Below are 15,408 nucleotides of genomic sequence, written 5' to 3' on the forward strand. Positions count from 1 at the left end.
GGTCGGATTTCGTTGGGTTAGGTGAGGTTGGGTTGGGTTGATTTAAGTGAGGTTAGGTTTGGTTAGGTTGAGTTGGGTTAGGTAAGGTTGGAATGGGTTAATCTTGGCTAGGAGAGGATAGGTTAGATGAGGTAGAGTTTTATGCGGTTGGGTTAGATTAGGCCAAGTCTGGTTACATTATTTTAGATTAAGTTAAACAGGGTCGTTAAAGGCTGGGGAAACAGGTTAAGGTCATGGTATGTCAAGTGGTGTCAGGGAAAGGCCATTCAGGTTGAGACTTTAGATATTCAATTAGGGTGGGACAGGTTATATTAGATAGTCTCAGCGTGTTAGAGGTCATGTCAGGGCAGCAGGGCAGCGGCAGAGGTCACAGAATAATCTCAAGGGACGTAGCTTGTGTATAAGAATTGTTTGACATTTTAAACACTTCACAGCCAAACTAGAGTGAATATTTAACCGAAAGTGAAGAATCAGACACAATTATTCCTACCATTTTTTAACTCTATGGATGCATGTTTATCGGATCTATGGCAGTCAAGCTGTTTACTGCCGGCCTTTCAGAGCTGTAGCCAAAAAATCCTAAACATGCCATATTCTAAATCTGACTTCTCATTTATTATAAGCATTAAGCTGTTTATAAAGATTTTCAGCTTAATATGTGAATGACTCAAATCTCTGGAAATCACTGAGGGAACCGAGGAGGTCCTTGGAAGCACCTCTAACTTTGTGGATTCTACATAGGGCGAATTTCAAATCGGTCAGTCAGTAACTCAGTAACTCAGTGATATTGGCACTTCTAAGCTAGCCTCTGTGAGAGTCTGGTAAAAGTGGTTGGGATCTTTAATGAACACGACACCAGGTCAGCAGGACAGAGGTCAAAAAATAATCCCAGGTCACAAGGAAAGGTCAAAGGTTAATCAGAGTTCACACTCATTTAGCTATATTTTGAGTTCATTTCTTCTTGCACGTTTAATTCACGTGTGTGTGTGTGTGTGTGTGTGTGTGTGTGTGTGTGTGTGTGTGTGTGTGTGTGTGTGTGTGTGTGTGTGTGTGTGTGTGTGTGTGTGTGTGTGTGTGTGTGTGTGTGTGTGTGTGTGTGTGTGTGTGTGTGTTATCTTTCTCATTTCTATATATGTTCTGTTTAGTTTATTCTCTCGTTTTGTATTTCTCTTTCCATGTTCCTTCTTTTTTATAATTTTCTCTTCCATATTTCTTTCCCTTTCCTATATTATCTATGTTGTGATTAATTCGCTTCTTTGTATATTGTTACCTTAATTCCTGTCTTCGTTTTATTGTGCATTTCCGCTGCTTGTTCTTTGTTCATCATTTGTTCTTTCTGAATTATTTTTGTTATCGTGTCTGTTATTTATTTTCTGTTATATATTTAGGGTCATTTTCCTCCCTTTTTTTCGTGACGGGTATTATTATTCATTTTTTTTTTACTAATTCTATTACTGATTTTTTATTAATTTCCAAAAAAAAAAATTAATATTTTTTTTTTTTTCCTTTTTTACAAAATTTTCTTATTTTTTACTATTATTTTTTCCTTTTTACAAATTTTTCTTATTTTTTTTACTATTATTTTTTTCCTTTTTACAAAATTTTCTTATTTTTTATTTTCTTTCCTTTTTTTACAATTTTTTTTCTAATTTTTTCCTCTTTTTTCCTTTTTTTTTTTTTTTTTAAATTCCTTACTAATTTTTTTTTTTTATATTTTCCTGTCTTTTTATTTTTTTTTTTTTTTATATTTCCATTTATTTTGTGTTTCCCCTTTTCGTTCTTAATCTTTTTCCTTATTCTCTGTTCGTATTTCTGCGATTTTTCCTTTTTTCCTTTCGTCTTTTCTCCGCTTTTTTCATCATAGTTACAGCTGCGTATTTAGGGAAGGAGAGAGAGAGAGAGAGAGAGAGAGAGAGAGAGAGAGAGAGAGTGAGAGAGAGAGAGAGAGAGAGAGAGAGAGAGATTTCTTCCATCTCACTGCACGCACCCAGATTATGTGGGAAAAGAAATTGAGAGAGAGAGAGAGAGAGAGAGAGAGAGAGAGAGTGAGAGAGAGAGAGAGAGAGAGAGGGCACTTAAGCCGTGAGAAAAAGGAAGGAAGAGAGATATAGGGGAAAAGAGAGAGAGGGAGGAAGATAGGAGAGAGAGGGAGAGAGAATGATGGGCTCAGAGGCACTTAGGAAAGAAAAATGGAGGAAGGAAGGAAGGAAGGAGGAAGAGGAGGAGGAGGAGGAAAAGTTTGGGAGGGTGAGGTATGGTTGGAAGACGAATGAGAAGAGGAAGGAAGGAAGAAGATGATAATGATGATGATGATGGTGATGATAATGTGATAAGGATGGTGATGATGATGATGATGATAATGATGATGATAAATGACAGTAAGGGTAATGATGATGATGGTAGTGGAGGGAGTGATGGTGAATGTTAACGATGATGATGTTAACGATGATGATGATGATGATGATGATGATGATGATGATGATAGCAGAGGAAAGTAGAGGGACACTCAGTGGAGCGCATCTCTCCGACAAGGGCAACGTAATTTCCAAACCACTCTTCGTAATGGCTCAGGTTTTCTCATCACTGATTAGGGTTTCGCAAAAAGTGTTTTCCGGATCCAGAATCTGTAATACGATCCGGATCAGTCCCAAAAGTTAATCGATTGTTCCCTGGGACATGGACTATCTACCCACCAAATTTTGTCCTAATCTATCTTTGAGTTTTTGAGTAACTAACAGACAGACAAACCAACAAACAAACAGGGGTGAAATCATACTCTTCTTGTAGGAGATAAAAATGACGAAATGAAATAACGCTGTAAGCATCATCATAATGAAAGAGAGAGAGAGAGAGAGAGAGGGATGAGCTTTCAAGAGTAATGGAGGAAACAGAGGGGGAAGGAAGAGTGAGAGGGCCATAGAGGAGAAAGACAAGAAGAAGAAAAAGAGGAGGGAAGAAATGCTACTATATGATAAAAGAGGAAGAAGCGAAAAAACAAAAAACTAAAAAAATTATTGAAAAATATTAGCACTTTAAAGCATACATACATACATATATACATAGGGAGACAGACAGTTAGATAGACAGACAAAGGGGAAAGAGCGAAAAGGAGTGACAGTAAAGTGAAGGAAATGAAGAAATTTGCTTAAAAAGATAGGTAGATCGACAGATAGACGGAAAGATGCAGATAGACAGATACAGATACGTAGATAGATAGAAACAGACAGATAGACAAACAAACAGATATATAGAGACGGACAGATAGAGGGAATGAAAGAGAGGTACAGGCAGACAGACAACCATATAGACAGACAGACAGAGAGAATGACAGAGAGACAGAAAGTTAGACAGACAGACAAAGGTTGGAAACAGAACACGCAAGAACGTAACAGAGAGAGAGAGAAAGGCAGTGGTTTTTATTCGTCTCCTCTTCTCCTCTTTCCAATAATCTCTTATCGGTTCCTCTCTCTCTTTTTTCCTTCTCCTGTTTCTTCAATTAGTGTACAGTTTCCTCCCTCCTTCTTTATCCTGTGATTTCTTTTTTCTGCCTTTTTTAGCGACTCGTCAATTTTTACTCCTTGTGCTTCGGTCATATCGTCTATCACCTCTCTGTCTGTCTGTCTCTGTCTCTTTCTCTCTCTCTCTCTCTCTCTCTCTCTCTCTCTCTCTCTCTCTCTCTCTCTCTCGGCTATCATCGTGCAGACGCAGGTATCGGCTTTTGCATCAGTACCTCCTATTCTCATCTCTATCACCCCTCTCTCTCTCTCTCTCTCTCTCTCTCTCTCTCTCTCTCTCTCTCTCTCTCCCTCTCTCTCTCTCTCCATCTATCTGTTTCTCTCTCATTTATATCGAAGTTACCTCCCCAACAGGACGCAAAAAAAAAAAGTACAGCTAAAAAATAAAGGAAATCCACAAAAAATAATGCGAGAAAAAAAGGAAGGAGTTTCGCCTGCCCAATCTTTATTTACCACGAAAGCGGTACTTATTTTCCCGATCTACTGTGACGCGTATCGGAAAATTCTGGCGGCTTACTTAACGGGCGGTCGCGACAGCCAATCAGCGGGCGCGTCTCATGCCGTCTAGCCGCGCCGAGATAAACATTGGGTCGGGGAGAGACGTAAAGAGAGTTACAGGAGCCTCTTTTTTTGCGAGTTTGGTGGCGCGTAAAGTCGATTCGGGTATTGAAAAGCGAAAAAGAGCAATCGATGAATGGATGGAAGGGAGAAGGGGAGATAAATTTAAGGGTAGAGCGACCCTGGAAAATGTTTTTTTGAGAAGCGCGTGCGTATTCAGAGTAGAATGGAAACCGATAAGCAAATACAGGAAAGTAGGCTATATATAAAATGAAAATGAAGAAACAGACGTTCATATAACAGGTGTGGAATATGCTAGCGTGAACAGGTTGAATTTATGGCATTTTTTTGGATACACCTGGCATTTTGTGTGTGTGTGTGTGTGTGTGTGTGTGTGTGTGTGTGTGTGTGTGTGTGTGTAAAATGACTGGTACCACTGGAACGCAATTTTCTTGACAGTTTGAGAAGGACAAGCCACGATTAATTAAATAACAAGAAAGCAAAGTTTGAGTGGTCCTCAGGCAGGAAAACTTTAAAAGTCATTTGAAGCAAGAATTTTACGCACGATATTCAGAAATAATAATAATAATAATAATAATAATAACAATAATAAACATTAATGCACAAAAATAGCGGATGAGGAGAAAAAAATAATCGATAAACGAACACCCAAAAATAAATAATGACGAAAATAAAGGGGCATAATAGAGAGAGAGAGAGAGAGAGAGAGAGAGAGAGAGAGAGAGGTATGAAATTTTGAAATCTTTAGGGTAAAACTCCTGTGCTGAGTGGGAAATTAGTGGCGGGGAAAGAGACAGGAAGAGGAAGAGAGGAGCAAGAGGAAGAGGAGGAAGAAGAGGAGGGGGAGGAGGAGGCGGAGGAGGAGGAGGAAGGAGAGAAAGGAAGAGAGAAGACGGAGGGAAGATGAGGAAGGATGAGGAAGAGGGTGGTGGAATTCAGGAGAGGAGACGGAAGAAGATAAAGATAGGAAGGAGTCCATGAGGACGGAGAGAGAGAGAGAGAGAGAATTATGAGGAAGAGAGATAAAGACAGAAGACAAGAAAAGAACCTAAAAAGAAAAAGGAAGAAAACAGAAGAGGGAGGAGAAATGAGACGAGTAAAGAGTAAAAGAGAGTAAAAGAAAAAAGGACACAGTAAAAGGGGAAGGAAACGAGAGGAAGTGAGTTAGAGAGGGGAACCGTGCCCTGGAAAGAGTGGGGGAAAAAAGAGGAAAAAAGAAGACAAAAAAGAGAGAAAACTCGGAGAATAAGAAAAAGAAAATGCATGGAGAAGTAAAATCGTACAGAGGCGAAAAAAGAAAAGACGAGGGAGGAAGAAAACAAGGGAGAAGAAAGAAGGGAGAAAAGAAGAAGGAGAGGAAACGGAGAGAACTCGGTGAAGTAAGAAGCATGAGATGAATGGAAGAAAATGTGAAAAAAGAAAAGAAAAACTAGGAAAACAGGAGAAATAAAAGAAGAGAAAGAAAACGGGTATAAGAGAAGGATAGAGAGGGCAGACTATAAAAAGATGAAGAAAGTGAGGATAAGAGAGGCTAGAGAGGGGAGACTAGGCCTTATTATACCTGCAGCTCACGCGTTGGCTCGTCAAACTGAGGATGATGCTTGTTTACAAAAGTGTCAGGCAGGAGGTGAGGCAGGGGGTGAGGCAAGGAGAGGCATGGTGGTGAGGCAGAGGAGGATGATAGAGAAGAAAATGTATAAAGAGGAGGAGGTGCAGGAGGAAGAGAGGAGATAGAGAGGAGTAGAGAGAATGGTGAGGAGAGGCAGGCAGTGTAGGTATGAGGTGGCTGGATAGGGAGGCAGGGGGAGATGGGGGTAAGGCAGGGAGAGGTGAGGCAGGGTGAGAAGTAAGAGAAGAAAGAGGGTGTGAGGAGAAGGGGAAAAAGAGAATGGAGAAGCTGGACAGGAGAACGAGAGAGAAAAATGATGGTAGGCAGCGGGGTTAGGCAGGGTGGGAAGGGAAAGAGGAGACGAGAGAGATAGTGGAAGAAGATGGGAAAGGCAGAAAGGGGAGGATTGAAGTGATAGGCAGGGAAACTGAAGATAGGGTGCAGGAGGAAGATGGAGGTAGGCAGGGAGGCAGAGGGGAAGGGAAATGGGATAGGCAGATTGGAGAAGTAGGGATGCAGGTAGGTGGATAGAGGAGGTAGGCAAGTGATGGGTAGGTAAGCAGAGGTAAGGTGCGATGTAAGAAGTGAGAGAGAGAGAGAGAGAGAGAGAGAGAGAGAAGGAAAATATGAGTATGATAATGTGTCTAGCAAAGAGGCAATATCAGACTGAGGAGATGTGATGGAGAGAGAGAGAGAGAGAGAGAGAGAGAGAGAGAGACCCCTCCATAAGATACATGAGGTGTGGACTTTTTGACACTAAGTCGCTGTTTGAGTGACGCGTGCTCAAATTACGATAGCGGCTCTCTCTCTCTCTCTCTCTCTCTCTCTCTCTCTCTCTCTCTCTCTCTCTCTCTCTCTCTCTCTCTCTCACACACACACACACACACACACACACACACACACACAGCACTCCACTATATCAACTAACACTTTTGACACCATTTTTATCGCCTGTCACAAATGTATTTACGTGTCCCTGTGTGTGTGTGTGTGTGTGTGTGTGTGTGTGTGTGTGTGTGTGTGTGCTGAATAAATCGTCTGAAGGGAGTCGTAGTGAAAGGATCAAAACAATAAAGACAAATAATAAAAGCAAAAATTAAATACAATCATTCTAAAGAAAATTAAAACACGCATATCCAAAAATTGTTTCAGAATTTTTCGTCCTGTGTGTCAAAAATATTGGGACTCAAAAATAATATAAAAAAAAATGAACTGTACATTTTAATTTGGCTTCCTTTCTGCTTAAAAACTGATTACACGCACACACAGTTGGATACATACATGAGTGAGCACACACAAACACACACACACACACACACACACACACACACACACACACACACACACACAATCCCTGTTTAATTGTTTACCTATATATCTGTATTTGCCCATTCTCTCTCTCTCTCTCTCTCTCTCTCTCTCTCTCTCTCTCTCTCTCTCTCACCCTATGACCCACCACCCTGTCACAGTCCCCCAGTGAGCTGTCACAACATATTTTTGATACCATAGTGAGAGAGAGAGAGAGAGAGAGAGAGAGAGAGAGAGAGAGAGAGAGAGAGAGAAGGAGAGAATAGAAAAGAGAAGAGGGTAACGAGGAATAGATGACTGATAATGTTTAAGGAAATTGTGATGAAAGGGAGGAAGAATGCTTACGACAAAGAAAGCAAAATTAAAGGAAAAATCAAGAAAAATACATGGAAAAAAAAAGGAAAAGGAATAAAAGAGAGGAGGCAAAAAGTGGAGAGAAAGAGAGAGAAAAAAGAGAGAGAGGGAGGCAAAAAGAGAGAGAGAAAGGGAAGTCGGTAGAGATAGTGAGAGAGGAAAGGAATATGGCAGTCAAGTTTGGTGACTATCTCGTTGATGTGTGATAAAAGAGAGAGAGAGAGAGAGAGAGAGAGAGAGAGAGAGAGAGAGAGAGAGAGAGAGACAGAGAGAGAGAGAGAGAGAGAAATAAGACAGCTCCGCCAATCACCCTCAAGACATTCATGTGCGTAACCATGAGCATCAGATCCTCATGTGCGTATAACCGTGTGTGCGTCCAGGGCCATGTGCGTCTGGGCCCATGTGCGCGCGAGAGTTAACCCTTCCCTAACCACCCAATTACAGTGGTAGGGCAGTTAAGGAAATTAATAGGGAAGGCGAAATTTGGGAGCTTTAATTGGGGTGTCATTGATCTGGGGTGTAGGATATTGATGGAGGGGTGGAGGGATGGGGAGAAGGGGAGAGAGGGAATGGGAGGGAGAGGAAGAGAGAGAAAATGTGAGAGAGGAAGAGAGGGAACGGGAGGAAGAGGAGGAGGGAAGGAGGATGGGGTGGTGAGAGGAAGAGACAGAAGGGGAGGGAGAGTATGAGGGTGAGAAAGTGGAAGGTAGGGAAGGGGGAAGAGAAGGAATGAGAGAGAATGGGAGGGATAGAGAACTGGAGGGAATGAATGGGGGAGAAAGAATGAGAGGAAGGGAGAATGAGAATACGCAAGAAAGAGAGGAAGAGGAGGAGGAAGAGAGAGAATGGAAGAGAGGGCAAGAGAGATGGAGGGATGGATAGGGAATGAGATGTAAAGGAGGGAGAGAGAATGGGGAGGAGGTGGTCAGAAGGGGAGAGTTTAGGGAAGGAGGGAGGGAGAGAAGGGAGGAAGGAATGAATGGAGGACAGGGAAGAGGAGGAAAGAGTAGGAGGATTAGAGGGAGGGAGGGAGGGGGGAGGAAGGAAGATGTAAGAAAGTGGAAGGGGGAGAGGGAGGAAGAGAACAAGAGGGAAGGTATGAAAAGAATGAGGAAGGATGGTCTGAAGGAGAGAGAGAGAGAGAGAGAGAGAGAGAGAGAGGAGTAGGATTAAAGTAAAATGGGGTTATTTTGGTAGGGAGGGAGGGAGGGAGGGAGGAAGGGAGGGAGAGGGAGGAAGTTGAGGGGGAAGGGAGGGTGGATGTCACGTCTGTTCCTCACTCCGTCCTCTTTGTCTCTCTCTCTCTCTCTCTCTCTCTCTCTCTCTCTCTCTCTTTTTTTCTCTCTCTAATCACTTTCTCCACAATTTTTTTATTATTGTTTTTCGTCATAATTTCCTTCCTCCTCTTCCTCATTCCTCTTTATCATTTCAACTTTCCTACCTTTTCCTCTCTTCCACATGCTTCTCTTTTCCTTTCTCTTCTCTTCTCTCTCTCTTTTCTAGCTCGGGGATCCTCTCCTCTTAATGCTCTCCTCTCTCTTTTCTCTCTCTCCTCTCCTTTTTTTTTTCTCTCTCTTTCTCTTGTCTTTATTCCGTCTATTTCATTATTAAATATTTTCGATTTAACAAATATTTCTTTTTCCGATTCATTTTTCATCAGTTATTTCTGGATCAGTCTACCTGCCTGACTATCTATCTATATCTGTCTATCTGTTTATCTATCCATCTGTCTGTCTGTCTGTCTGATTTTATGTCTTTCTTCTAGTTGTCTGTGTCTGTTTGTGTCTGTTTACTGTCTATATACCAGAATCTGTTTGTCTTTAACTATCTTTCTATCTATCTATCTGTCTATCTATCTATCTATCCCTTACGTCAGTCTCTCCTGCCAAGCGGATTTATCATATTAATAATTTGAAGCGGGTTGACGTCAGGAGGGAGAGAACAAAGGGTGTATAGATAGATAAATAGATAGATAGATAGATAGATAGACAGATAGATAGACCTGTTGATTGTCTGATGAGTGGATGGGTAGATGGACACGATGATATATGGATAGATGGATAGATAAATAGGTTGATAGATAGATAGATAGACAGATAGATAGACCATTTGACTGAATATCTGAAGAGTGGATGGGTGGATGGACACGAGTGATATATGGATAGATAGATAGATAGACAGATAGATAGACCAGTTGATTGAATGATAGATGGATGGATAGATAGATAGCTAAACAGATAGATAGATAGATGGGGGTTATAAAGGCAACTGAAGTATATCTATTTCTACCTCTACTTACGTGCTTAAAATTCCAACCTATATATCTCTGTCTCTCTCTCTATCTATCTATCTGTCCATCTATCTATCTATATCTATCCATCTATCTATCGCTTTCTCTTTTCCTATCTCTTTCAGCTTCTGTCTACATCTTTCTCTCTCTCCCTTACAATCTATCAGTCTCAGTGTGATAGATTAATAGATGTGCCGTCAGAAAAATCCCCTGATAGATTTATTGCCCGATAGACTTGATAGATAGAAGCCTCGAAAGTTTTAAAATTAACTTTGTGTCTTCTGAGTTTTACAGAAATGTTCTCCCTCACCTCCCACCTTTAAACTCTCTCTCTCTCTCTCTCTCTCTCTCTCTCTCTCCTTCTCTCATTTTTCAGAAACTGTAGAAAAGAGAATCATTCATCATCCATTCTCACTCCCTCCCTCCTTCTTCTCTCCCTCCCTCCCTGTCTCCCTCTCCCTCTACCTACCTTCCTCCCCCTCTCCCTCTCCCTCCCTCTCTCTCACTTTACATCTTCCTCTCTATTTTCCCGTGTTCTTTCCAGTTCCTCTCTTATCTCTCTCTTCCTCTCTCTTTCCCTGCCTCCCTATCTCTACCTCCCCTTCTCTCTTTCTCTTTATCTCTCCCTATGTCTTCTTCCAGTCTTCCCTCTGTTCCTGTCTTCCTCCCTTCCTATCCCTCTTTTTATCTCTCCCTGTCTCCGTGCCTGTTTCCTTCTCCCTGTTCCTGTCTTCCTCCCTCCCTCTCCCTCTCTCTTTATCTCTTCCTCTCTCCCTCCCTGTTTCCTTCTCCCTGTTCCTGTCTTCCTCCCTCCCTATCCCTCTTTTTCTCTCTCCCTGTCTCCGTGCCTGTTTCCTTCTCCCTGTTCCTGTCTTCCTCCCTCCCACTCCCTCTTTTTATCTCTTCCTGTCTAGCTCTCTGTTTCCTTCTCTCTGTCCCTTCTCCCTCCCTCCCTCTCCTTTCCTCCCTCCCTCCTCATTCCATCACTCCTCCCTCGTCCTAACTTGACATTTTTCTTTACTCCGTGGGATCATAGCCCTCCCCCTCCCACATTTCTCCCCCTCCTCCTCCTCCCCTCTCCCCCTCCTCTTTCTTTTACCCCTTCCCCAATCCTCCCTCCTCTCCTCTTCTTTCCCCATCCTTTATCCCATTCCTCCCTTCTTCACCCTCTCCCATTTGGCGCCATTTTTCTCTCCCTCTCTCCTCTTACCTTTCCCCTCCCTTCCTTCCTCATTTCCTTCTTTCCTTCCCTCCTTCTTCTCTCCCTTCACGTCGTTCCTCTTTCATCTTCGCATTCCTCCTCCTCCTCCTACACCTCCCCTCCCTCCTCCTACACCTCCCCTCCCTCCTCCTTCTCCCCCTTCACTCCTTTCCTCCCTCGCCACCTCCCCCTCCCCCTCCCTCGCCTCCTCCCCTCCCCCAAGATTTCACCTCCGACGCAGGCAGAAGAAAAATAAAGTCGTTTTAAATCTCCAGGGAAGATACGCTGCTTTGTCAGAGAGAGAGAGAAAGAGAGAAAGAGAGAGAGAGAGAGAGAGAGGATGAAGAAATAAAATGAAAGTGGGAGCTGCAACAATTAGAGATAAAAGAGAGAATGCCCCGCTGTAAACTTGGGAGGAAAATGCTAGTCTCTCTCTCTCTCTCTCTCTCTCTTTAAAGCACTACATTACAGAAAGTAGAAGGCGTCCCCTCAAGCCAAAGCAACATCTGGTTTCACGATCATGCATAAAAGACGAGAGAGAGAGAGAGAGAGAGAGAGAGAGAGAGAGAGAGAGAGAGAGAGACAGACAGACAGACAGAGACAGGGAGAGAGAGAGAGAGAGAGAGAGAGAGAGAGAGAGAGAGAGAGAGAAGGGAGGCTGTAGTAATATACCCCATCCATAGGCGGGAAAAAAAAGTCAGAATGATGATGATGATGATGATGGTGATAATGACAATGATGGTAATGATGATGATGATGATGGTGATGTTAGTGGTCGTTGCATTGATGGTGGTGATGGAGATGGTAATGAATGTGGTGCTGATGATGATGATGATGATGATGATGATTGACGCAGTGAAGAAAATGAATAAATAATCTTAAATAACCAAGTCAATTAATCACACACCGTCCCTTTAAAAGAAAAAAATAATGAAAATAATTAAAAAAAAAATGGATAGGGGTGAATGTACAGACACCTAACAAGCAAATATACAAAGTCAGGGAAAGTTAGGTAAAAATCGGCCTTACAGAATACAGGTGAACTTTGTATCCCCTCACCTGCAATTAACTTTTGTGGTGGGAGGAGGAGGCAAGGGTAGGGGGGAAGGAAAGGGAAGGGGAAAAGGTGAAGTAGGATGAGGAGGAAGGGAATGAGAGAGAGAGAGAGAAGAGAGGGGAAAGGGAAGGGGATGAGCTTGGATAGGTGGAAGAGGAAGGGAAAGAGAAAGAGGAGGGGAGGGGAGTAGGGAAGAGAGGAGGAGGACGAGGAAGAGAGGAAGCACAAATGCAGGTGCAAAAAAAAAAAAAAGTATATATAGGTGACGATAGAGGGGAGAATAGGGAGGGGGGGTAGGGAATAAAGAGAGAGAAAGGGAGAGAAAGGGGCGAGGGGAAAGAGGTATAGAGAGAGAGGAGGGGAAAGAGCAAATGAATAGACAGATAGAGAGCGGAGGGAGATAGAGGGATATATACCTCCATAGAGAGAGAGAGAGAGAGAGATTAAACGGAAGGGGGAAAGAGGCACAGAAATAGAGAGGGGGGGAAGGGAGGAAGAGGAAGGGAGATATAGGGGGCAGAGTTTGGACGAGGTATGGAAGGTGGGAGAGAGAGAGGGGGGGGAGGAGGGAGGGAGGGAGTGGAGGGGACAGAGTGTTGTGAGGATGAAAAAGGATGAAAATTAAATTGGACAGTGTGCTAAATGTTTGCATGACACATCTCGCTTCTGTGCGCACTTTTTTTTATTTAATTCTCTGTTTAACTCAACCCTTTTCTTATTTTGCAATCTTTTTATTCAGCTGCTTAATTTCTCTTTATTTCTACTTCATTGTTTATCACTGTCTTATTTTTTATTCTTTATTTTAGTTTGCCTCAGTTTTCTATTTCTCTCCTTTTTCTAATTTATCATAGTGTTTATTTCATTTACTGCCTCTCTCTTATTTATATTTGCGCATCTTTTCCTGTATGATCCATTTACCGTTTACCTCTTTCTGCTTTATTTGCTTCGCTGTGCCGCTGTAAATCCTCGAAATTTACGTTTATCTTTATTTCCTTATATTTTACTCTTTATAGGTCAGTGCTCTCATATGCTGCCCTATATCCACCCTCTCTCTCTCTCTCTTTATTATTATTAAAACTTTACCATTCATTTTTGATTTAGTATCACATGTTTCTCTCTCGAATTAGTGCAGTATATTTATTTCTTGTCTCGTTCATTGCTATATTTTCACTTTCCGATTCTATACTCTTAACATTTTAGTATTCCATCAAGTATTATTGTTGGTTTTCTCCTTTGTTAATTCATTTTGTTTTTACTTTTCTTTGGCGTACTTGCAGCGAATTGGCATGTTAGCGGGTGTGCTATTGAAGAATTTTTATGTTTTGTCTTTCCTTGTTTCTGGATCCCAACTCACCCCATCTGTAGGTAGGAATAATATGAGGATAATGATGGTGAGGGTTGCCCAAAAATCACATTATTCACCCTATACCCATCTTCCCTACAGGTGATGGGTGAAGGCGCTAGCGTGAACAGGTTAAAAATTGAACTCTATCCATAGGTATTTTGGCTTGTAACAATTAGAGATTATACTTCAAACCATTCTCGATCTAAAATTATTAAAAAATAGGAATAGTAAAATATCACCTTACCCACCCTTTACTCACCTTTCTTACAGGTAACAGGTGAAGGCACTCGTGTGGAGGGGGTGTACGTCCACATCAGACCACGCCGTTCCCTCCACGCCCTCCATCTCACCCCACAAGTCGAGGCTCCTCCACCTTCCTCCCAATCCTCCCCAACCCCCTCCCCATCCTCCTCCCCCTCCTACATCCCCTGGGCCACGGTAACAGTGATGAATGCGGGTGCGTCCAGTTACGTCTTGACAGGCCTAACCCCAAACACAGAGTACGAGGTGTTTCTGGTGCCCTTCGTTAGGACTGAGGAAGGGCTGCCCACTGAACTGAGAGTCAACACAACACTGCAGGATGGTGAGTGGACAGCTTGACTTGACTGGTTGGTGGATGGATAGATGGATGGATGGATAAATTAGTAGTTAATGATGCTTGATAGTTATGATTATTGTTGGATAGATAATTAGCGATATGATAGTTGTTGATGATCTGAGAGTCAACGCAACATAGGATGGTGAGTCCGCATTGGCTGGTTGGTGGATGGATGAATGAATGATTTAGTAGGTAATTGTTGATGCTGGATAGATTTATGATTTTTGTTAGAAAGATAATAATAGATACGATAGTTGTTGACATTGTTATGGCCCCTGGTTTGACAGTTCTGCTTTTACTCTAACTTGGCCAAATTTTTCCATCCCTCCATCTTGAATGGTGAGTTACAGTAATAGATTAACCATGAAATACAGTGCTAGTCACGAAGAAGTGAAATGAAAAGGTTGATGAATCCTAGTTTTGCCTTTCTCTGCCACTGAGATGCGAGAAATATGCCGCAAAAATGGAAAAAGTCTGGGCCAACTTAGTGTAAAAAGGGTATAGACATGAATCCAGCGGTGCAGGGAGATGAGTGGACAGGTACATGTGGTGGTTAGTGGATGTATGGATAGAGAGTTAACCCTTTCACTACGATGACGCATTAATTTAGTTCCTTCCTGCTGCCTTCATATTATTATTTTTTTTAAATTTTGAAATGATATCTAAAAATAAAGGGGGTATGTTACTAGTCAAATCAGCTCTAAGATCTAACTACACCTGGCCATCGCCCGAGCTACATGGTGTTAGGGATCTTTACAAGGTTAGAGTAACTACAGGTGCATGAATTCGTTGATGGACACATGTATTGGTGGTTAAATAAAGAGAAAAGTCTTAAGTTTGGAAGTATGAGCCTGTAGGTGAAGGATAGTACGCTGATTACATATATTGCAACTTTGGACTAGGGATAGGGATAATATTCTGATGGGTACTACTGAATGGGGTTATACTGTAACGCATTCCTGGCGTGTAATATTCTGCTGAAAGGCGCAATATTGAGAGGCAGAATAACAAAACGTATGATATTAAAAACTGATTGGGTGTAATATTCTTATTGGTAATATTTTGAAAGAGTAATACCGTAAAGCATTTAAGACGTCTGATAATCTGAATGGTAAATATTGAAAGACGTAATATTGTGGGAAATTTAATAGGGGTAATATTCTGACTGGTAATATTGGAGGGGGTAATATTGTAAAGCATGAAAGACATCCAGCAATATAAAGGTTAATATGGAAAGGGGTAATATTGATGACGTTATCCGGTAAAGCGTTCTGACGTGTATTGCTCTATTGGGTAATATTGGAAGGAGTAATATCGAGAGGTATAATATTGATATCCCTCCCACTCCTCACCATCCAGACACTTCACAGGCGACGAGAGAGGGAGGAAGAGGGAGAGGGGATAGGGGGAGGGAGGGGAGGGGGTTGAGGACCGCTGGCAGTAGAGGAATCCAATACACTTGGGAGGAAGGAGGGAGAGATGGAGGGAAGGAAGGGTGGAGGGAATGATGGTGAAGGAGGGAGGGAAGGGTAAGGGAGAGAAATGGCTGGAG

General features: G+C 42.2%; 1 protein-coding gene across 1 annotated transcript in view; it reads left to right on the plus strand.

Moving 5' to 3' along the window:
- The window catches only part of LOC145405784 (roundabout homolog 2-like), a 288,900-nt gene that overhangs the window by 233,837 nt on the left and 39,655 nt on the right, over nt 1–15,408 (plus strand). Inside the window, exon 11 of the mRNA XM_080277020.1 lies at nt 13,529–13,841. Within this exon, the coding sequence (XP_080133146.1) occupies nt 13,529–13,841 (313 nt within the window). The remainder of the gene's footprint in view (nt 1–13,528; nt 13,842–15,408) is intronic.

This window comes from Coenobita brevimanus, chromosome 68, assembly GCF_032717465.1.
Source record: "Coenobita brevimanus isolate Jiangsu-jjx chromosome 68, ASM3271746v2, whole genome shotgun sequence".
NCBI lineage: Eukaryota > Metazoa > Arthropoda > Malacostraca > Decapoda > Coenobitidae > Coenobita > Coenobita brevimanus.